Source organism: Orycteropus afer, unplaced genomic scaffold (genome assembly GCF_000298275.1).
Source record: "Orycteropus afer afer isolate SDZICR_OR568_19922 unplaced genomic scaffold, OryAfe1.0 scaffold00048, whole genome shotgun sequence".
Lineage (NCBI taxonomy): Eukaryota > Metazoa > Chordata > Mammalia > Tubulidentata > Orycteropodidae > Orycteropus > Orycteropus afer.
Genome location: NW_006921635.1, coordinates 13692550 through 13716449, shown reverse-complemented (window position 1 = coordinate 13716449; position 23900 = coordinate 13692550). Strand labels below are relative to the sequence as shown.

The 23900-nt window shown below is 46.1% G+C and overlaps 1 protein-coding gene across 1 annotated transcript in view; it reads right to left on the bottom strand.

Moving 5' to 3' along the window:
• Positions 1-23503, bottom strand: part of TMEM233 (transmembrane protein 233) — a 49061-nt gene extending 25558 nt beyond the window's left edge. The window contains exon 1 of the mRNA XM_007938287.1: positions 23318-23503. Coding sequence (XP_007936478.1) covers positions 23318-23503 — 186 coding nt within the window. The remainder of the gene's footprint in view (positions 1-23317) is intronic.
• Between the last annotated feature and the right edge of the window lie 397 nt (positions 23504-23900).

Sequence of the window (23900 nt, the reverse complement as noted above, 5' to 3'; positions counted from 1 at the left end):
GTAGGGATTGGTTCAGTCATTTCCAAGTGAGGGCAAGTTTCAATAACATTAAGGGGCTAATACAGATTGTTCATAAGTCAGGTGTTCATAACATGGGGATTCCCCCCCCCCCCAAAAAAAAATCGTTTTCTTTGTTCTTGCCTATCATCACACATGGACAGAATTCCCACATTCACCTTCACATAAAATTAGCCTCCAAACCAAAATAATAGCAATGGCAGAGATTGCCAGTTATTTGTTACTTCATCTTCCTGGTCATGATGGATTAAATGAGTTCGTAGATATAAAATGTTTGGAGCAGTGCTGGGAAATTGTATCAATAAGCATTAGCCAGTAACCATTGATACTATTATTATTATATGATGATCGACAAAGATGAATATAAATGAGCAAATACACTTTCATGTGTTCCATATTACCCTTGCCTGATTGCTTTCCCTCATGATTGTGCCCAGCATTAGGAGAGAAGGAAAAAAAAAAAAAGAAAAACTTAATGAAGAGTCCCACCACTGAATCCCCTTCTGGGTTGAAAAGACATAGAAGGCACATTTCTGGGACAGGTAACAGAGTTACACTTTAGCATTAAGCCTAACATGAGAACAGAGGATACGTCACTTGTGTGGAGTGATGGGATGGAATCCCCAAGTGGCCTCTACTGAGAACTCTTCGTTGGCTCCCCATGGCCCAGGGAGAAAGACTCACATTCTTAATTACAGCCTCCCAAGCCCTACAGTCACTACTGTCTGTCACTTTGTGCTGTGGTTGCTTGGGTTTGCTATGGTTCTGGAAGCTATGGCACCTGCGTTTGAGGTACTAGCAGGATCACTCTTGGTGGATGAGTTTCAGTGAAGCTTCCAGGCTAAGACAGACTAGGAGGAGAGGTCTGGTGATCACCTTCCAAAGATTAGCCACCGAAAACCCTCTGGGCCTGAGATAGAGCTGTAAGACGAGCCCCCTACGTTGCAAGGCCCTCAAAATACACAGAGGCTGCAACAGTGGACTTGAGCATTCCAGCAATCCTGAAGATGGTGCAGACAGGGGAGGGTTTTACCTGTTGTACATGGGGGAGTCGTGAATTGGAGCGGACTCTACTGTAACTAAGAACAACAGAGCCCTGCAGGGTCTGGCCCTTGCATGCTGCTCCTGTCTCTCGTAGGCTTCCTCCTTGCTCCTCTCTCCTCCTTTCCTGTCCCCAGTTTTGCCCAGATTGTTTCTTCCACCTGCATCTCTCTTTCCTCCTGGCCTCTTACATGTCTGGTGCCTACTCATTCTTCAAGTCTCGGCTTACATGCCAGCTTTCTTAGGCCAGCCGTTCTAGGCCACCCCATCTTATGTAAGTCTCTGTCCTAAGCTCTGACTCAGCCCCCAGTTTGTTTTCTTCTGGGCCAATGACATGAGTTGCTGTTATTTTATTTAGTTACCTGTTGACTTAAGGCATGTTTGTCCTCCTCCACCTGGCTGTGAGCTTTGTGAAGTCAGAGGCCCTTTTACTCACCCCTCTATTTCTAGTGCCTAACAGAGGGCTTGGCATGTAGCATTCCCTTAGTATGTAGTTCTTTTATATGTATATATGCACACATACACGTGTGCATATACCACACAAAAGGCATGTGTCACTTAACATTCACAATATGTTCTTTGAAATAAGATGTTACGTGATTTGGACGTTGTGTGAACACCATGTTATCTATACATGTCTGTATATATTTGATATACGTATATCAAAGTAACCCCCAAGCTGTTCTGGATCTCTGTGAGTGCCCAGAGCCAAAGGGTTTGCAAACTTGCACCTGCAGTTGGCCACCTCCGTGCTGGTGATGCTCACTGAGCAGCCACGGCCCAGCATCTCCCTGTAGGCACTGACCTGCCAGGTGGCAGGACAAGGCAGGCTCCAGCCCCTAGCTCAGGGGCTGCAAGGTGTATTGCCTCTCAAGCCAGGCCAGAGCAGCCAAAGGAGCTACCAGAGCACAGCAAACACAATGCAGGCTTTACCTCTTGACACCCTTCCAGTAAGCCCCTTCTCCCCACCCTAGGGACATAAGTTTGGTGGGATGTTACCCAAGTGGATGCTATGCAGTACTAACCACTCCTCATTTATCGACATGGTTCGATTCCAAAGACCGGGTCACGTTATGTGTTAATGGAGGATGGCCATGTCACCTCAACCCTCATCTGTACTGTGAATGTCCTGTCAGGCCTCTGCTGAGGTCACCTGCCACCGCTGCCTTCGCCTCCCTCATGTTGCCTCACGAGAGCTTGGCCCCCACTGCTACCTGCAGAGGTGGGCCACCCAGTTTTCCAGAGCAAGGGTGGCCCAAGTGCCACCTCCCTCCCCATCAGTGGCGGGTGGCCCCTCCCTCTCCTACCCTCACTGTATTTTCAGCATGGGGGCTTAGATATTCCCCTCAATAACCCCAAAACGCCCTTGGTGGCTTTGTTGAGGGTAGAGAGCTCTTTGTCCGTGGGTGGGAGGGCTTGGATGCCACAGAGGAGTGCACGCTCTCTGCTGGGACCCCCCCCCCAAGCCAGTCCCTCACCTGAGCATCCCCCAACTCTTGCTAGGTGTCCCTGCCCCCTCCGTTCCCATGTCCCCATGAGAATCACTAATGCAGAGCTTCATCTGAGGCCATGATGGCCAGGCCCAGCCTCTGCCCTTGACCTTAAACTGCAGCTGTCACTGGTCACTCACCTGCTACCCCACTTTCACCCAGGTAGCCTACCTCGCCCTCACCTGTGTCCACCCAGGAGGGAGCATCAAGGAAGTGTAAGGGGCTGTGCAGCTGCTGGTCAGATGACCTGGTATCCCAAGGTTCCTAGGCATCTGAGTGATCCCTCTCAGGGCTCCATCTGACCATGGCCTGGCGCTGCTCTTGGGGCTGGGAGCTGGGGTCCTGTTTCCTCCCTGGCCCCGAGGGTGGTCTGTCTTCAGGACACTGGCTGCTGCTGCCTCAGCCTTAGCCCCTGTAGACACCCAGGACCTGCTCAAGAGAAGTGTTCGTCTCCGCTTGCCCCACTCCAGTCCCTCCTCCACTGCATCTGGCACCTGACAGCTTGGGGAGACTGTACCCCCTTTCTCCTCTTGGGCAGTAAAATACTATGAAATATAAGCCTTCTTTCTAGGTGCCTGCAGAATCAGCAGGTCAGAGACCCCATCAGTGACCTCAGCATTGTTGCTGTCAGAATTGTGTTGTTAATATGCAAAATAGATACTAAATTTTTTACTATTGTTGTACATGCCAAATGTCAGATAAGATAGTCAATAAATGAGTAATTGTGTGTGTGTGTGTGTGTGTAGTCAAAACATACACAGCAATGCATCCACCAGTTCAGCGATTTCTACGTGTATGGTTTGGTTCTCCAAGATGTGCAGCCGTTCTCACCCCCGTTTTCCCAACGAGTCCACTACCATTGCTGTTGTCTGTTTCGTCCCATCTTGCTACATCTTTAAAAGAGCACAACGCTCAAAACAGACATTCTTTACTTATTAAACTAACCTATTGTCTGATTTAAGGAGCTCAGGTAGCGTAGTGCCTAAGGCATTTGACTGCTAACCAGAAGGCTGGTGGTTCAAATCCACCAGCCAGTCCTGGGAAGGAAGGTTGGGCAATCTACTTCTGTAGTGATACTGCCTCGGAAACCCAAGAAAGGGTCGCTGTGAGTCAGGTCTGATTCGATGGCACATAACAACAACAACATTGTCTGATTTAAAGGTCCCTTCAAGGGATAGTTTGGCTTTAAAGTTTAAGGTTTAAAGATGATCCTGGTGGTGCAGGGGTTAAGGCATTCGGGGACTAACCAATAGATCAGTGGTTTGAACTCACCAGCCAGTCTGCAGGAGAAAAGTGAGGCAGTCCGCTTCCATATTTACAGCCTTGGAAACCCAAAGGGGCAGTTCTTCTACTTTGTCCTAAAGGGGTCACTATGAATTGAAGTTGACTTGATGGCAGTGGTGGTTTTCTTTTTTTGATTTTGTTTTTTCTCTCCCCCACCCCCACAGAGTATTTGGGGCTGGGGGGAGGTGTCATCCAGCCTCAGTGGCTCCAGAAAGTCTGGATTCTATGAGCTTTGATATGTACTTTTAATAATAATAATACAACAGTTCCTTTGGCCAGATTTTTACTTTCCCTCCTGTCGGTGTGCTGTTTGGAAACAGCCTTCTTACAGACATGCCTGCCCAAAGATCTGGCCATTTGGGTGGTTGCCACTGTGTGAAACAGAATGCTTGGTCGACCTCACAGATGAAGCTCTGTTGATGGGATCCTGAAGTGCGTGATTCTCTTAGTTAACTGAATTTTCTTCCCCTTCCGGGTCCGACTCAACGGCACATAACAACAAACAACAACAACTCCACACTACTGAAAATGAAGCTATGTAAAGATATGAGAGATTGCATCGATGTTTTAGTTTTCACTTGATTTGTGCGAGAGGCCTGTGAACAGGCTTCATTTGGATATTAGCTTTCTCAAAGGCAAGAGCTGTTTGTCTTCTCTGATGTATGAAGTCGGGACTCATCTATGTGACTGATGTCTGGGGAGCTTCACCTAACACTGACCTTGGGGAATAAGGCCTTTTCCTGGTAATGAAAGGCCGTCCGTGTAGCAAAGATGTGGAGTGAGTAGGCTCTAGCCACTCTGCCGGGTTTCAGTCCCAGCTCTGTTACCCACTTATGGAATCTTGTGCAAATGACAAACTCCCTGTGCCTTACTCTCTGCGCCTCTAAATGGGGTGTGTGTGTGTGTGTGTGTGTGTGTGATAAAAGTAGCACCTAGGTCACCGAGTGCTTTAATACACTGGAAGCTCTTAGTAGACTGCCTGACCCATTGTAAACACCCAGTAGAGGTATCTATTATCTACTTTCTGCCATCAGAAGGGAGATGGTAGGTCTTATGGGACATACTCTATACAACTAAATGTTGTCAGTCACTGTCTCCTATTTAGTCATTAAAAAAGTTAAACTGTTACTCTATACCAAGTACTCTTTTAGGTGCTGGGGATACCAGGCAAAGATGTGAATCAGGAATCCCTGGGTGACCCACACGGTTCTGTGCTCAGCTGCTAACTGAAAGGTTTGTGGTTCACATCACTCCGAGGTGCCTCAGAGGACACCTGGCTGTCTGCTTCTGAAAGATCAGGCATTGGAAAGCACATGGAGCACAGTTCCACTCAGAAACACATAGGACCGGGAGTTAGAATTGACTGGATCACACTTTTTTTTTTTTTTTAAATGAGTCAAGCAGACAAAGTCCCTGCCCTCAGAGACGTGAAGGAAATAAACATTGAACATTAAGCCAGGGAGAAGGGCTATACAGGAAATAAGACACAGTGCTGTAGTAGGGAGTGACTGATGTGCTTTTTGTCCAGAGAGGACTTCTCTGGGGAGGTGAAACATGGACTTAGACCAGATGACGTGGGGCTGCCTGTGATGACCTAGGAGAACACTCAAGGTCCTGAGGGGGAAAGATTCATGTCTGGGGATGGAGGGAGGCCTCTGGGCCACATCATGATGGTGTGGGGACAGAAGGCAGACCAAGCAAGACCATGCCAAGGAGTTAGGAGTTAGTAGACAATACGTGATGGTGCTTTGAAAACTGAGATGGCCAGACTCACAGAAAGGAGACAATCAACTTAAAGACACAACATGATGCATCGTAAATCCCTGCCCAGAAAGAAGCATGTAAATGTCATGGGTGTCCAGGAAGGGGCAGCAGTAGGGTTAAGAGTTTTTATGGAGAAGACAGGCTTGATTGGGTCCTGGATGAAAAGGGGTAGGATTTAGATGGGTGGAGAGTGCCATCCATCACAGATAAGCAGTAAGAGGTACACGTAGAATGATAGAGGGATTTCCACCCAGGAGGGACTCTCTTGTACTTTGTAAGGCTTGTCAGGGCTTAGGGGAAATGCACAAATGTTTGCTTAGTTCATCTCACTGGAGAACATGGTGACCTCTTGGTGTGTTTGAGCCATTCTGCTTTGGCTAGAGAGGCAAATGGATTTTGGGTCCTTAGGTAGGGAAATGCCCTCTCTCATACACCTGAGGATGGATTCACAGAAACCAAGGAGACCACAAAGCAGATGAACATCAAACAAAATAATTGGCCAACTTGGTGCCCAACACGGCCAGTTAATTTTAGCCTTGGCAGAAAAGAAGGTGAACCGAGTCACCTAACTTGTTGTGTCAGGGACCCTGAAAGGGAGTTTCTGCCTTAGAATGGCACACAGGGGTTTGCTGAGTGATTGAACGAACAGTAGAATTTTGTCCTTAGGGCAGGATTCATGGCGGAATTTCTGCCTTTCAGGTTTCACTTCTGAAGTAGGAGAGGCACTGATGGTTGTTCTTTTAAGTGGAAACTTCTCTTCACCAAATACTTGTGTATGTTTATGTGAATTAAGGAGCTCTGGTGGCATAGTGCCTAAGGCATTTGACTGCTAACTAGAAGGTTGGCAGTTCAATCCCACCAGCCACTCTGCTGGTAGACGACTGGGCAATCTGCTTCCATAAAGATTTATCACCTTGGAAACCCAAAAAGGGTTGTCGTGAGTCAGAATGGACTCGATGGCAATGAGTACGTGGCACAGTGGTTAAAGCATTCAGCTGCTAACCAAAAAGTTGGCAGTTCAAATCTATCAGCTGCCCTGCAGGAGAATGATAAGGCAGTCTGTTACTGTAAAAATTTATAGCTTTGGCAACCCTGTGGGGCAGTTATATACTGTTCTATCGGGTCATTATTAGTCAGAGTTGGTTTGGTTTGATTGGTATGTGAATTGGGCAATGCACTATTTTATCAAAGACAATGATATAAAGTAGATATATTTGAATCTTTAAAATGGTAGTAGCTGAACTGAATTAAAAATAAGTCTGCGTGGGGATGGTGGTCAGTCTGTTTTCCTCATCTGTAAAATGGGTATGGTAATATTTACAGCACAGGCAGGTTGTGAGCTTAAATGAGATAATGCATGGAGAGGGCCCAGAATTATCCCATTTAATCTCAACAGCCGCTCAGAGGTGGGCATGAATGTCCCCACCCGTACAGATGAGGAACCCAGGCCCAGAGAAGTTAGGTTGAGGAGCAGAGGTGAGAAACAACGTAGGCATTGAGTCCAGAGCTTGAGCCAGCATGATGCCTGCCATTTGAATCTGTCCCCAGCCAGTGCTTATGTGGGGGCCAAGGGAGAGGGCAAGGCTATGAGCAGAAACATAAGGAGCTGCTTCACTAACACTCCACAACATATTGGGGGTTAAACAGACTCCTCCAAAAAGTTCGTAAAGCAGTCAAAGAAGCAAAGCCCAGATGACCCACTGAAGGACAGGAAATATTTACAAATCAGTTCTCTGAGAAAGTACTTGTATCTAGAATATATACAAAGGACTCTTAAAACTCAACAGTAAAAGGTCAAATAACCCAATTAAAAATGGACAAAGCCCTTAGACACCCTTCAGGTTGGAATTGAACCACTTCCATGGTTCCATTTTTAGCCAAACATAAACAGGCCTATAAGGTGAACAATTAACACAAAAGAGGTATGCACTCCTTTGAACAATCAACCATGATATCAAAAAGGCAGCTTAACACAGAGAGAAAGCTTAGAAGGCAGGAAGGGCTAGGAAAGGACAAATGGAAACTGGAAATGGTAAACATAGGGACGAAGTGGGAAGAGCGCTGCTACATTGTGGGGACTGCATCAATGTCATGAAACGAAATGTCTGTGAATTGTTGAACAGAAAACCAATTTGCTCTGTAAACTTCCATCCGAATCACAATAAAGAGTTAAAAAAACAAACAGCAACAATAAAAGGCAAAGGATCTGAATAGACGTTTCTCTGAAGAAAATACACAGATGACTACTTAAGCACATAAAAAGATGGTCAACAAGTCCAAATCATTTTTTTTTTTTTTAAAAAAAAGGACCAGGTTTGCTGATCTGATAGAGCCTGGTGGACCCCTGAGACTCTGGCCCCTAGCTGCCCGTCAGGTCTGGAATTGAACCCACTCCCATGGCCTCCAGCCAAACAAAAGACAGGCCTAGGAGCTGCACATTGACATTCCTTGGAGAGATCAGTCACGGGAGAAGGGCTGGGTATGCGCAGGGAGACAGCTCGGGTGGGTGATGGTGAGGGCATGGAGGGGGGACACCGGAAAAAGGTGACTACGGGGAGGAAATGGGAGCAGAGCTGTTGCATTGTGGGAAATTGCAGTCAATGTCATGAGACAGTGTGTGTGAGCTGCTGTATGGAAAATGAATTTGCTCTGTAAACTTTCACCCAAATCACAATAAAAATTAAAAAAAAAAAAGGTCAACATCATTAGCCATTAGCATATCAAAACTATAGTGAGATACCACATCATGCCCACTAGGATGGCTACAATGAAAAAGATAGATAATAGGTGTTGGTGAGGGGATGGGAAAAGTGAAATCCTTGTACATTGCTGGTGGGAATGTACAATGGTATAGTCGCTTGAGAAAACAGTTTGTTCCTTAAACCTGCAGTTACCATGTGACCCAGCAATTCTACCCTTAGGCATATATATAACTTAAGAAAGTTGAAAACATACATTCACACAAAAGCTTGTGCACAAATATTCATAGCAGTTAAAACAAGGTGTCACCCAGATGTCAGTAGGCTGATGAATAGATAAATCAGATGTACTGTAGCTCCTCCCCTGATCTCTTGCAATTAAAGAGGCATTTTTTTTTTTTTCAATTGTGATTTAGGTGAAGATTTACAGAGCAAATTCACTTTCCATACAGCAGTTCACATACACTTTGTCTCAAGACATTGACCACAGTTTATCACAATGCAACAGCTCCTCTCCTACTTCCTCCCCATAATTACCTCTTCCCAGTGTCCATCCCTCCACGCACTCCTGCCCCCTGAGCTGTCTCCCTGTGCATAATCAGCCCTTCTTTCTCCCATGATTGTTCTAAAGAGGCATTTTTAAGAAGTGATTTTTCCAGGTACAATAGAGAAAAGAAAAAAAAGAAAAGCTAAATGTCCTGTTTAACCATACAATGGAATATTCTTTGTCCCTAAAAAGAATGGCATACTGATAAACGCTGCAACATAGACGTAACATTGAATGTACTACAGACTGCCAGGAGAACGAACAAATCTGTCTTGGAAAAAGACAGTTGGAATGTTCCTTGGAAGTGAGAATGGCTAGACTTCATCTCTTCTTTGGTCATGTTATCAGGAGGGACCAATCCAGGGAGAAGGATATCATGCTTGGTAAAGTAGAGGGTCAGTGAAAAAGGGGAAGACACCCAACGAGAGGGACTGACGCAGTGGCTGTGATGATGGGCTTAAGCATAGCAACAATTGTGAGGATGGCACAGGGCCAGGCAGGGTTCCGTTCTGTTGTACTTAGGGTTGCTATGTTGTTGTTGTTGTTATGTGCCCTCAAGTCGCCCCGACTCATAGCGACCCCTCCTTGGGTTTCCGAGGCGGTTATCACTACGGAAGTAGATTGCCCAACAACCTTCCTTCCGAGGAATGGCTGGTGGGTTTGAACCGCCAGCCTTCTGGTTAGCAGTCAAGCCAACTTGATGGCATCTCACAACAACAATAACGTAGATGGACCTTGAAAACATTTTGCTAAGTGAAAGAAACCAGACACAAAACGACCACGTATTATATGATTCCATTGATGTGAAATGTCCAGAATAGGTAAAACTGTAGAGATAGAATGTAGCTTGGGGGTTTCCGGGGCTTAGAGAGTGACTGCTGGCAGGTATGGGATTTCCTTTTGGGGTGATGGAAAGTTACTGGCATTAGATAGAAGTGACGGTTGTATAATCTTGTGATTACACCCAAAATTGTACATTTTTTAAAATAAAGCAAGTCACAGTAGTAGAGAGATTTTTCACCTTCAGAGCACCAGTGTACTTGTGGTGGTGCCCAGGGGAAGTTCGTGGCACCTGGCAAGAGATGGCAGCAGGGCTGGGAAACAGTTTGAGGGTGCCGGATGGTCCCTTAACACCTGCTGGCGGCAGCAGCAGCTAGGTCGGGTGAACAGTACAGCCATCTCACTAGACTGGTGTGAGCACTTGGAAATAGAGAAGGGCGTTTTGCAGGGGTTGAACTTTTTTTAAACGTGACCTCCATTTAAACTCAAAAGTAAGGCCTAGGAAAACTGGGACCCAGAAAAAAACAGATCCCTCTTCTTCAGTGGCTTTTGAGTAATTGTCCCAGTTTGAATAAGGGTTGGAAGTCAGAGTAAACCAAGAATTGGTGCTAAATGTGGGAGCAGTTGACTTGAGACCAAGGCAAAGTAGAGGTCTGTGAACAGCACTCGGGTGTTACCCCACTGGGTAACAGAACAGTAGCTCTTTATTGTGTGGCCTGTCCTAGGATTCCTTCCTGGGGCAGTTAAACCCATTTCAGCGATGACACAGAAGACATAGCATATGTCCCTGGAACACACTGAGCTTGTTTCCTCCCCCAAACCAGACTAAAACCAAAGTCCCTGCCATCAAGTTGATTCTGACTCATAGCTACCCCCATTGGGTTTCTGAGGCAGTAAATTTAATGGCAGTAGATTGTCCCATCTTCCTTCCACGGAGTGGCTGGTGGGTTTGAGCTGCCTACCTTCTGGTTAGCAGTCAAATGCCTTAGGCACTGCGCCACCAGATCTTCACTTGTTCCCAACCCATGGCCTCTGTTTTGTCACTCGGCCCAGATCATCCTATGGCTGCCAAGTTTTAACCCTACAACCTCCCTCAAATGCTTTCTAAAGTAGACTCTCGTCTCCACCCACCTGAATACAAGACTCCTTCTCTCATATCTCTCTGTTCATTCTCTTCTTAGCATTTATCATTCTCTGTAGTCTTGTTTGCTAACTCATTTATGATCTGTCTTTTCCCATTCGGATGTGAGGTCAAGAGCTGAGAGCTTGACTATGTATTAGGAGAAGATAGTGGTCATCCAGTGCTGCCCATGGAGGGCAGGGTAAGCCTGTCCAACTTGGGGACAGAGTGTCAGCAAGACCCTTGGGGCATGGATCTGAACCCTTGCTCTCCACACAGTTCATTTGTCTGTTTCCTATGTTGTCTTTCTCAACTGGTTCAGAGTTCTTGAGGGAAAGAGACGTGATTAATCTGAGGAACCAACTAGCTTTCAAGTGTCCACAATGTCAGCTGCACAAAATTGGCATTCATCTCCAGGGCTGCCCCAGTACCTGGCACACAGTAAGTGCTCAAAATTGTTGAAGGATTAAATGAATGAATGAATGTGGGATAAGCTCCCTCCTGGCTTTCTACCCTTGGGGAATGGCAACAGAGTTTCCCAGGTGCTGTGGAACTTTCTCTGAGGCCCAGTAGCCCACTACACACTCAAGTGATGATTCTTCATGTTAGCTTTAAGCTCTGCTCCCTATATATTCCTTCTCTCAGGTTTTCCCTTGGAACGTCAGAGCTAACTGCTACTCCAGCCACATTCCCACCATGGTGGCAGGGGCCAGGGAATGGCCATAACTGGAAAAGAAGGCTGGCAACCCAGGTTTTCTGTCTTTGCCCCTGCAAATATCTGCCTCAGCTCTCTTGCCCTATTACTGTGTATCTTGCCACAATGAAATGAGAATGTGGAAGAGACATTTTTTGGGACTTACAGGATGTTGAAATGAAGAGGCCATTCTCTCTGGTATCTCTGTCATTTCCTTTTGTTGTTAGATTGCTACTGGGGGGATTATGGGGCTCAGGGGAAGATTAGGAGCCACATGTCTTTCAAAAACATGAGTATTTCTCCAAGGAGCATGGTCACTGTGTAGATGTGTTCCACGCAGTTGGGAGAATGAACGAAAACCAGGCTTATGTTATTGGAGGTGAGTGGCTTCTTAGGTAGAGGAAAGCTGATTCTACCATTTTACTGTTACTGTTATTTTTTAAAAAAATAACTCACTCTGGGATTGGAACAAAAGCAACAAAACTGCTAACATTTTCAAAGCATTTACTTGGTGGCAGGAGCTGTGGTAAGTTACTGTTTCTCTGTCCTTAGATTTTTCAAAACTAGAATAAAACAGCATTCATTTTGAGTTAAAATTTTGACAACAATTTCAGCTTTATAAGAATAGGTGATTTAGAACCACACTCACCTTTTGAGGTGGAAAAGGATTCTCCCATTTACTGACCCCTTCCTCCTTCACCAAAGGTTTTGTTCTTTCTATCAACTTTAGAAAAATGCTTATTTCTGACTAGCAATGAGGGCTATATGCTTATTTTAGAAAGTTTGGAAGATACTAAAAATTTATTCTAGACAATTTGGAAATTGACCAGCCAAAATTTATCAAGACTCTTACATATATTAAGCAGCTCTGGTGGTGTGTAGTTTTTTTTTTTTTTTTTTTTTCCATAGTTTTAAGGAGCTCTGGTAGCACCGTGGTTGTGATATCTGCTTGGTAACCAAAGGTTGGAGGTTCATGAGTCAGATCCAACTCAAGGGCAGTGAGTTTTTTTTTTTTTTTTTTTTTTTGGTTTGGTTCTTGCATATATTATCCCATTTAATTCAAATGACAACCCTTTGAAGGAAGATCATATCGTTTACATTTATAGAGGAGGAAGCTGAGGCTCAGAGAAGTTAAGTAACTTGATCAGTGTCACATAACAGTGAATAGTAGAGCCAGGATTCAAACCCTGGTGGATCAGAAAGAGTACAGTGTGCTCTTAAATTTCTCACTCACACACACCTGTAGACTGACTTCAGTGCTTCAGCATAATCTGAGATACCTTTGTGCCAGGGTAGAGTCCATATAGATCAGTGTTGGCTTGGATTCCAAACTCCTAGATAACAGGCTCCATCAAAATGGCTTGATATATGTGGGCACTTAGTAAATATTTTTAGTAATATAATCTGAGTTTTCAGATGACTTTGGGATTTCTTGTTTAAATTTTGCTTACTCTTAAGTTTCTGTGCCAGGGTAGTGCTAGGAATTCAAAGATTGGGCTTTCAGATCACAGTGTGTATCATTCATGCTTGTCTGTCTCTTTCTTGGGCTTTTGGGCTGTTTCTCTCCAATAATATCTTCAAGGACAACTGAGCATTATCCTTTTGTCTGTCTGTCACTAGAGCCAAAAAGCTAGAGAGGAATCCTGCCAGCCATGATTGACAGTATTGCTTGATGCTTCTCATATTGATGGGACAAGTCTATTAAAAGAGAAAGCTTTCTGAACATCAAACCTTGGTTCCTATCTAAGGATCAAGATGGGAGTGAAAGTCAGGCAAAGCAAAGCCATTTGATTATGATGAGTCCGCAGGATGGAGGTAAGAACTGCCCCATTTGACTTTGGTCTCTAATGCCCCCTAATTTGGTCTCTAATGCCAGTTTCCTCACTGGATAGGTGGGAAGAGCAGCTTTTCTTGCCTACCTTGCTGGGATTTTTGTGAGAAACAAGTGAAATTGTTTTGGTAACAAAATGCATTGTAAACTAAAGAGACTTGTACTAACGTAATAATAATGACAGCAATAATAGAAATACCACACCACTATCAGAATTATCCACAACAAAGAATGAATAGAGTTATCAAAAGAGGGTGTTATCAAAAGAGGTCTCCTTCAGTTGAAGAAATAAGAGATATGATATAGTCACTAAAGAAAACAGAAAGACCAAGTCCCTAATTATACCTGTGGGGGGAAAAAAAAATGAGGCAGGAATAAAATCAGCAAAATTGTGGTTAATGAGACCCATTACAAACATCTGTGTTGGGAGAAAGGTGAGTGGTAGGTGTGTAAGGAAGGATGTTCAGGATGGCACATTCTTCAATGCCCCACATCCACAGTGGCTTTGCTCATTAAATGTGAGAACAAATGGATTATTAAGGACAGTGGTTACCAGAGTGTGTTCTATAGACTAGGAGCCTTAGGATCAAAGGATCCTGGGAAACATAGTTTGTAAATGCCCTGTGCTATGTTGTTGTTGTTATGTGCCATCGAGTTGTCTCCAACTCACAGCGTCCTTATGTACGACAGAACGAAACACTGCCAGGTCCTGTGCCAGCCTCATGATCCCTATTATACCTGAGCCCATCGCTGCAGCCGGTGTGTCATTCCATCTTGTTGAAGGCCTTCCCCTCCTTTGTCGACCCTCCACTTTACCAAGCATGACATCCTTCTCAGAGAATGGTCCCTTCTGACAATGTGACCAAAGTAAGTGAAATGCCTCCAAGGAGCATTCCAGCTTCACTTCTTCTAGGACAGATTTGTTAGTTCTTCTAGCAATCCGTGGTGACCCTTGGCATTACTCTGGATCTGTTGGATGTTTTCTGAAAATGTTTTGGCAGAAATGCAGAACACAGCTGGGGAAGGAGAGGGAATCCTTAGATATAAAAGCAAGGGCAGGCTTAGGCCCCTGTAGCCATTAATCATTTATTTGTTCATTCATTCACTCATTCATCAAACTTTTGTAACATTCCTACCATGTGCCTGCCATTGTGTGTGGTACTGGAATTAATAGGGCAACCTCCAGGGGCTCCCTACACAAATCAGTACAACGAAGTAAAGGTGCTCAGAGTACAGTGGGCAAATAATCAAGAAAGACTTAATGGAGGAGGTGCTTTTTCAGCTGAGCCTCGTAAAAGGAGTGGATGTTCACCAGATGGGCAAGGGGGGTGAAGAGAAGCGCAAGCTCAGGTGTCATCCTGGTCTTGTACGATCGAGTTGTGTGAACTTGAACAAAGCACTTCATACCTCTGGGTTCCAGCTTTCTTATCTGAAGTAATATCAACAATAGTATTGTGAATATTAACAACTTGTTGTTGTGTAGCTCACGCATGGAAAACGCTCAGCACAGCGTTTGAGACATAAACGCTCATTTTTATCTGTTACTATTTTACAAAACTGTAAGCTTCATGAGGCAGGGACCTTGTTTGTCTTGTCCATTGCCTTACCCTCAGTGCCTGCGGTGGGCATGACCATCAGTCTGTTGATCCATTAGTCCATTGACTGATTTATCAGGTGATCAGTTCATCCATCCATCTACTCTCCAATTCCTTATCAAGTTCCTATACGGCAGGCCTTGTTTGCATGTTCCTGTAATCCAGCTTCAACAACCATCTCTTCATGGCCAGTCTTGTTTTATCTTTATCTTCCACCTCTATTATGTTATGACAAAATTAGCCATTGTATCATTTCATCAGTAAATTAGGATGGTATTTTAAACGTGTTTTCTTTGATAAGAACACATAGATAAACATCTTGAAATAGTTGTAGTCTGTCCCTGCAACAATCCAGAACTGAAAGGACTGCAAAGCACTTTAAATGCTAGATTCCCAAATGAAAAATGACAGTGACCCCTTTCCCTCACACAGTGGTGAGACTCATGAGAGCAGCAAGAGAGGGGCTGTTTGGGTGACAATATATCTATAAAATCTATGTTGTTGTTGTTGTTGTTATGTGCCGTTGAGTCGGTCCCGACTCATAGCGACCCCTCCTTGGGTTTCCGAGGCAGTATCACTACGGAAGTAGGATTGCCCAACCTTCCTTCCGAGGATTGGCTGGTGGGTTTGAACCGCCAGCCGTCTGGTTAGCAGGCAAGTGTCTTAGCCACTATGCTACCAGAGCTCCCATAAAATCTATAGGTATCTGTAATAGAACTTTCAAGCAGTGACACATTTCAGGCAAGATCTTTATGATCAGGAATCATCTTAATGCTCTTCAGAGGTTCAAGGGTAGAAATTTAAAAAATAAGTCAAAGGCATCCATAATTTTATGTTATAGTAATATCCCGTCTCTCAGCTGACAGTCATGTGGAAAGAGCCAGAGAGACTTGAGGAAAGGCACATTGAGAGACCTAACACTACATTCAGCATTCAGAGCCCCACCTTGTGGGTGGTGGTAAGACCTCTGGGTTATTTCCAGAATTGTTCCTTACAAATTCTGCTCTGCCTACAAAAACAAAAAAAAAAAAACACAAAAAAACCTAATTGAAGTCCATTTGAAATATAATTTTGATGGATGAGCAGTCCCTTGGTAAAGCCTTGGTAAGGTAGAAAGGACATCAGTTTGGTCTATGGTGTAGTGCCTAAGGCACTTGACTGCTAATCAGAAGGCTGGCGGTTCAAAGCCACCAGCCACTCCTCAGAAGGAAGGCTGGGCAATCTACTTCTGTAGAGATACAGAAACCCAAGGAGGGGTTGCTATGAGTGGATCCTACTCCACGGCAGTGAGGTTTTTTTGGGGGTCTTTACTCTTTTTGACCACAGATCTGGTCTCCAGAGGCATGTGTGGTCATTCTTTCGGCCGATCTCTGGCTTACTGTGCCAGCCCATGACCAGATTATGGGTTGTGACCATGGCTTCAGACCAGTCATCCATTATCAGTCACATCTTCTGTGGGTTTATGAGTCTAGTGGCCTTCTTTTGGGGAGGATTTATTTTTGCCTTTTTCCTATTTTGGATTCTTTTTTTCCAGATTCTATGTCTTTCTCTTTCCTGGTTTATTCCTTTGTTTGAGGGGAGCACATCTTCTTGCAGCTTTCTGAGAAAAGGTGTATGCCAGATATACTTCTCTTTGGAAGCTTGTAAGATCAGATAGAAGTTTTATCTTTATATAAGTTTCTGAAATTTCATAATAGTGTGCTTTACGGTAGGTCTAGTTTCATCCGTTTTATTGGGTATTGGAATCTGAGAACTTAGGCTGCTCAGTTCCATTTTGTGTGTGTGTGTGTGTGTGTGTATTATTTGCTACTTCCTTCCATTTCCTTTGTTCTGTTTTATTATTGTTATTATTTGGAACTCCTGTTGGTTAAATGTTAGGTTTCCTGTAATGATTTCAACTCTCTTGTATATTTTCCTGACTATTTTTTTTGAAATCTATTTTTGAAGCTTTCTTCTACCGCTCACATTATTTATTTCCTTACACTTCCTTTCTCCTGTCAATTCTCAAATGTCTGATGTCCTTTGGCTGCTGTTTCTTGTTTAAAAGTGAGACATTGAAGAACTGCTTGGATGTTTTTGTATGTGAGGTTAGTGCTTCTCAGCTGATAGACATCCTGTGGGGCTGTTGTATGGGGATTCAGTCATTTTTCTGGAGGACTCTAAAATGTTTGTACTTGTAGCTTTGCTTTTTTTCTCTTGGGTTGGTCACATCCTTGGGCAAAATCCTCCAATCTCCTGCCTGGCTGCCAGGATATGGAAGCCAAGTGGGGGCAGGAGTGGGGAGCGTCACTGTTTAATATGCAGACTTTACAGTAATCCCCTCATTTCATTATGACACTGCAACTCTGATCTCACCTTTGGTGCTTGGAGCCTTTTGTTTAATATTGTCAAAGAGCAGACCTTCCATCTTCTGCCAGAATTCGTGAAGGAGTCAGTTCCTGGCTGCATGGAGTGATAAACAACCTCTGGTAGTCTAAGGGCTTCTTAAACAGACTTCAAAGGTTCCTACTCTCTTCAGCCCTACCTTTGATTCCTGTCTTTAAGTAAGAGATCTCCAATAGGTACCTCAAGTTCCTAAGCCTTTCTAGGGTCTTACAGGGCAAACTGACTTTCTTTTCATTGGTTCCTTTCTCTGCAAAATTTAGATTTAAGTGTTATCTCCTCTGGAAGATTAGTCAGTGCTCAGCATCCATTTTGCCATCTTCTTAAAATTTTGTAACCTCTCTTACCTCTTCTCTTGTTCCCCTAATTTGTCATTCAGTGCTTACGCTCTTTTTTTTTTTTTCCCCCTCATCACTTACTGTTATTTTAAGGGGTTTGAGAAAGGAGTGAGGAAAACAGGTACGCTCAGAATGCGATTCTTAACCACATGCCCCCCTTGTTTGTTTACAATTTAGTATGTGTTTCAGTTTAGCATTAATATTTGTCTTTAGGCTGTAGCAGTTATTCCAGTGATGTGTTTATTGATGATTGCTCTTATTCTTACCAAATTTGCTCTTTTAAATAAAAGCAGTTAACAGCTACTAGAAAAGATGATGGCTTGTATTTTCAAATTACACCTGTCTTATCATCACCACCGTCATGATGAGTATCTGTTGAGTTCTGGCTCTATTCTAGGCAGTCCGCTGAGAACGTTGACCATTTATCATTGAATCTCCACAGCAGCTCTTGGGTAGGTACTACCCCCATTTTACAGATGAAAACCAAGCATCAGAAAAGATGACACGTTGGCATGAACTCACATACATAGCACATAGCAGAAAAGAACTTGAACCTCAGTGTCTGGTCTCTAGACAGGTTCTGTAGGCGTGATAGAGAAGAGGGTCTGATGAAAAGATGTTTGTAAACAGCCAGTCAGAAGTTGTCCACTGTTTCGCGTCCACACACAAAGTAACTGGTTCAGCTGTCCAGAGGACTGTATCATGAAAGCCATCAAGAAGGGAGGTTCAGCAGGGACTTCACTCAAGTCTCCAGATAGAGATGTGCCTCTGTTCTGGTTCCCTAGTGCCACTTGACAAGAATATATACCACAAATGGGATGGCCTTAACAAAGAGGAGTTTATTCTCTTACAATTTGGAGGCTTTAAGTCTGAGTTCAAAGTGCCAGGCTCTAAGGGCTGGGTGAAAGCCCGTCAACCTTGGGGTCCAGCTCTGCCTCCTGCTCCTGGCCCATTGGAGCTAGAGGTGTTTCTTCACTCAACAGCTGCTGGCTGCTGAGGCTGAGAAGCCCCAAGGTTGACAAGTAAAAAAGCACAGTCCTGATGTTAGCAACCCACACAGCAGGGCATTGCATCAAGTCTATTGTAAGTCCCAAGATCGGGAGAACATGGTAGACTGCTGAACAACGACACAACTACATGCAGAGTCCAAGCATGCCATAGGCTAGAGACCATTCCCAAGGCTTCTCCTTATATACAGGAAGCAGACCACACCCCAAAGGCAGCTACTCAGCTGCTTGTGATAGATCCCACCATGGAGTTGATCACCAGTCTCATCCAAGGGAATAACTACTACTAGCTGCCCAGCCACTCAACCAGGCCTAGCCAACTTGACACACCAGCTTAACCACCACAGCCTCCAACTACAAAACCAAATAGAGCTCACCCTAAATTTATCAACACTCCTGCAACTTTCCTGGAACCTCTCTTCTTCTAGATCCAGGAAGGCAGAGATGCTTCCTATCTTGTTTACCTTTCAGTAGAGGCAAAGGAGTATACCAAGACCTGGGCAGAACCTGGCACATAATAGGTGCTCAATAAAAATCTGTTGAATGAGTAAACATTCTTTTGCCCAGGATTAAGAGCTATACTAGAGAATTTGGGGGTTCCTTTCCGACTGGATAGCAGAGAGGCCCTCAGACGCAGGGCACTGGTGGTCTGGTGGTGGGTGCTCGCCTTTCGTGTGGGAGTCCCAGGCTCGACTCACTACGGGCATAGCCACCACCCATCTGTTGGTGGAGGCTTGTGTGTTGCCAGGCTGCTGAACAGGTTTCAGTGGCCCTTCCACACTAAGACAGACTAGGAGAAAAGGCCTGGCTATCTATAGCCAAATTCAGCCTGTGACAGCCATATGGACATAACAGTCATGCATGGGGTGGCCATGAGTTGGGGGCCAGCTGTGCAGCAGCTAACAACAAAAACAGCAGCAGCCCAGCCTGGTGGGGCATGTGATGAGAGAGACCTGAAAGCCAGCTGCACTCCTTTCACCAAGCTGTGTGCCTGGGTGCAGGTCTATGTCTTCATGGTGGGAGGGTGCCTTTTTCAAGTTCACATGAAGGAGCTGTATGGGACTGCAATGGCCTTGTTGAGGGGAAAATTCTTGAGATACGTGTCCCTGAAATTGAGTCCGGGTTAAATTCACTTTCGATATATCAACTTCAATACGTAGAGAAGCAAAAGACTTCTCTGTCCCCACCACTGGTGGAGCCCAGCACACCAATGATACAAGTGGGGCTGTGCCGGATCTGACCGCGCTGTGCTTCCTAACGACTCCTGAGACGCCCCTGGCTCCCTATGGGGTGGTGGAAAGAACACCCACACCTGAACACTCTCCTTGAATGTGTGTTTTTCAAGACAGCTTTGTTATTCTCCAGCCCCTACTCCAACTTTGTATTTTTGTAGGAGTCTTTCTCAGACTTGGTTTAATAAATAAATGTATTGATTGCTTTGAGATTGCAGGCTCTTTTTACAGTTCTGGGAACTAGTTATTTTCAGCCTTGTCATTATTTTCCACACATCCCTCTTTTTATCCATTTGCATCATCTTACGGTGTTTTTGAATTGGGGTGATACTGGCATTTAGTTGCCATGGAGTCAGTTGTGACTCATGGAGACCCCATATGTATCAAGTTAGAACTGTGCTCCATTTAGTTATCAGGACATTTGAGATGGGACATTTTTCCATTAGGGGGAGAGTCCTCTGAACTGCAAGACATTTGTACTATTGGCTTTTCCTACGAACTTCCAGAAGCACTCGTCATCCTTGGGACCAACAGAAATTTTCCCCCACATTTCCCAGTGCCCCCTTGGAGAATGGTACCACCCCAGTTGAGAATATCAACTACTTTTTGTGCTCAAACTTAATCACACATTACGGAGAAGTGAGAGATGAAAACAGCCAGGACTGAACATAACAAGACACCTCCAGGACAAACACACCTGGTGGCAGTTTGTCGGCCACCTTCCTTCCACACACTCTTTCTCTTTGGACTCTGGGGTCCTTATGGCCAAACCTAGCCAGCCCAGATCTTCACTTTCTCAGTGGGAAAACCCTTCAGATACCTTAGAGGGAATGCATTAGGAATGGGTTTCATTATTGTTGTTGTTATGTGCCATCGAATCAAACCTGACTCATAGCGACCCCTCCTTGGATTTCTGAGGCAGTATCACTACGGAAGTAGATTGGGTTTCATTACTTTGATGTTATATTTGTTTTGTATGTGACATAGCATGTCTCCAGGCTCTGAATCTATCCTTGCGTTGACAGTTATTGTGCTTACCTAGTATGGTGCTAGGGGCTTAATGTGCTTAATTTTGTTTCATCCTTACAACAGTTTAATTCATTTAAAACATGTTTCCTATTCCCATTTTATAGATGAAGAAACCAAGGCTTTATGAAGGTAGTAACTTGCCCATAGGTAGCTTTCCAGCTCCAGGGTCTGTTTCCTAATAACAGAATGGTTTCTCTGCTCTAAAACCAGCAAACTCTCAGAGGGGCAGGGACTGGGGCATAAAGGGATAAGAAAAAGCTTCCTATTCAAAGCATGTACAGATGTCATCCCCTGGGACACATCAAGTGGTATCCATTAGTATCCAACTTATTACCAGCAGCTGGAATGTTAGCCTCTCTCAGACCAGTGGCAGAAAGCCTTTGCAGGCATTTTTCTAAATGGTGCTGCTGGTGGGGGTGGGGGTGGCAGCCTCATTAATAAACCAGAATGGAGTGTAGGCCCTGATGCCAGCCGGAGAGTCTGCTGCTGCCTGGAGAATTTGGCTGCCATGTCCACCCTAGCTTCTCTGCAAAAACAACAACAGCAGCAAAACTCCAGGCTGCGTATCTGGGGAAAGGAAGGAAGGAAGGAAGGAAGGAAGGAAGGAATTGGCGGGGTTGGCCCTAAGGAACCTGATACCTTGGCTTCCGAGACTGCAATATGGGGAATATCCCAGCAGACATTATCATCCGTGAACATCATTCACTTTCTAAGATTGATGGACCACCTAGCAGTGCCAGGTTCTGCTCTAGGTGCTGAAGATCCTAAACACACACTGACAGGTAGCCTTGCCCTCATAGAGCTTATATTCTAATGAGGGAACACAGTGGACATACTAATAAATAAAATAGGTCTTAGACCAGATGGACAGAGGGGCTGTGGAAAAAATGCAAGGAAGCAGGACAGGCCCTGTGAGGGCTTCATTTCTAAACAGTGTCTGTGAAGTGACATGGGAAGGCACAGTTGTAAGCACTTGACAGTGAGTCTCTGTGGTCACAGCAATGCCAAGAAATTGGGGCTGCTATCCCCCCCACTTTATATACAAAGAGACACAGGGACTTGCCAGCGATCAGACAGGTAGTATGTGGTGGAACTGGGAATTGAAGCCAAATAGTAGGCACCTTAGTGACTGCAGGTTTGGACCTTACCACACAGTGGTACTAAGAGCGTTTGGGGAAGAGCAGATGGGTCACTATGGGAACCCACAAAGCGAACACGCTCCCACCCACGGCAGATGTGAATGGATTCTGCGGTGGGGGCCCTCCTGGTCATCAGTGAGCTGCACCTGAACCCTCCCTGTCTGTGGCCTGGTTATCCTGTCGCTCAGCCACAAGTGAGGTGGGTTGGTGGGGGGAGGGAGCTCACTGCACAGGTTGTCCCAGGACAGTCCCGGAGGAGGCTGACCCTGCTGTCACCCCGGGCCAGCTGCTGCAGTCAATAAGGCGAGGAGGACCTCGTGGGCATTCGTCCCCATTCTGGTGGGGTTTGCCCAGGAGTTCCTGTGTGGGCTGGAGAGGGGCAGAGCTGAGCTCCGGAAGGGCGGACTGGAAGAAGCACTAGGATCCTCTCTTCCAGAGGCACGCAGCTCAGGAGGCAAGAGCGCGGAGGGTGCACAGCATGGAACAGAGCATGCGATCCCCAAGGCGTCACCGGGAACGCCCTGGGGGAGAGCCCAGCTGCAGAGCCCCAGGAAACCCCTGGGTGACGCTAGAAGAGGTGGGGATAGGGTCTGTGCGCAGTAAACGGAGAAGGAACTGGGATAGAAAGAGAGAGAGGTGCGTGTGCAGTGTGCGGGTGAAGGGGACAAAGGGAGAGAGCCAGGTGTGAGTCAGCCCAGGGCGCCCCGGAAGGAGGAACCCAGGGGGTACTGGAGAGGAAGGCAGACATGGGGAGGGCACTGGACTTGGGAAGAGGTGTGCAGGAACTGTTGCCTCCTAAATCAAGTCAGAGCTCAAGGCCAGGGGCTAGGGGGTGTCGGGAATTGCCTGGGGACCTCAGAGAATACAACCAGGCAGGGCCTTGGGCGCAGCAGGGGAAGCACTATAGCTGGAGATGCAGAGCTGGGGCGCCCTAGAGCCGGGTGCAGGGGGTGCGGCAGAGACTTCAGCTCGAGGGCTCTGGAATAGCGGCTTGAGGGGTGCCTGGGAACTCTGGAGGAGGCAGGGAGGGAAGCAGCAAAGATTATGGAACAACTTGAGCCGCTCGGAGAGAAAGCGCACCATGGGCTCTGGAGAGAGTGGAAAGCCAGCCTGGGGGAGGCTGGGCCAGGGACCTGAGGGCCGCCAGGCACCCGGAGGAGGCGCCGATGGCTTCGGGGAGGATTTCAAGAGCCCGAGAGAGAGGAGAGAAGGAGGTGCAGAGGGCAGGAGTACCCTGGATGCACGAGACAGAGGACTGGGACTCTCAAAGAGCTCGCTTGGTCCGGGTCTCCCTTCCGGGGCTGTTTCAGGCGCTCCTGTTACTCACCATAACCGAGAAGGCTAAAGCCACGATGTTGATGGGGTACGCGGGGCAGAAACACGAGACGATGGAGAGCCACAGGTAGTTCTTGGGCCTGGGCACGTCCTCCTCAGTTTTTTCATCCTCAGCGTTGGCCCCGGGACTGCTGTCCAGAGCGCTCTTGAAGTCCGAGCTGGGGGCGAGGTGAGACATGGGTGGCGGCAGAGGAGTGCACTGCCCGCGCGATCTGGCGCTCTGGCCGCTGCCTCGCGGCGAGGCTCTGAAAAGCCTCGGTGCGGGGCTCAGGGGAGACGTGACCTCACCCTTCCTGCGTCCTCTGCCTTCACTCGCCTGGCTCCTGGCTTGGGTGTTTGGGCCAAGAGCCTCCCCACGAGTAGGGAGGGAGGGATGGAGGGGAGGCGGGGAGGAGAGGGAGCCAGCTAGTCTGCAAAACCGAGGGGGACAGACAGACCAAGACCAGCGCTCCCTGAGAGACACACCCAGAGACTGTCTAACCGGTGACCAGACTCTGGCTGGAAAGTCTGGAATAAAAGGCAGCTGAGGGGAGAAGAGTGGGAAGGCCCTTTAAGTTCCAGTCTTGGCCAGCCAG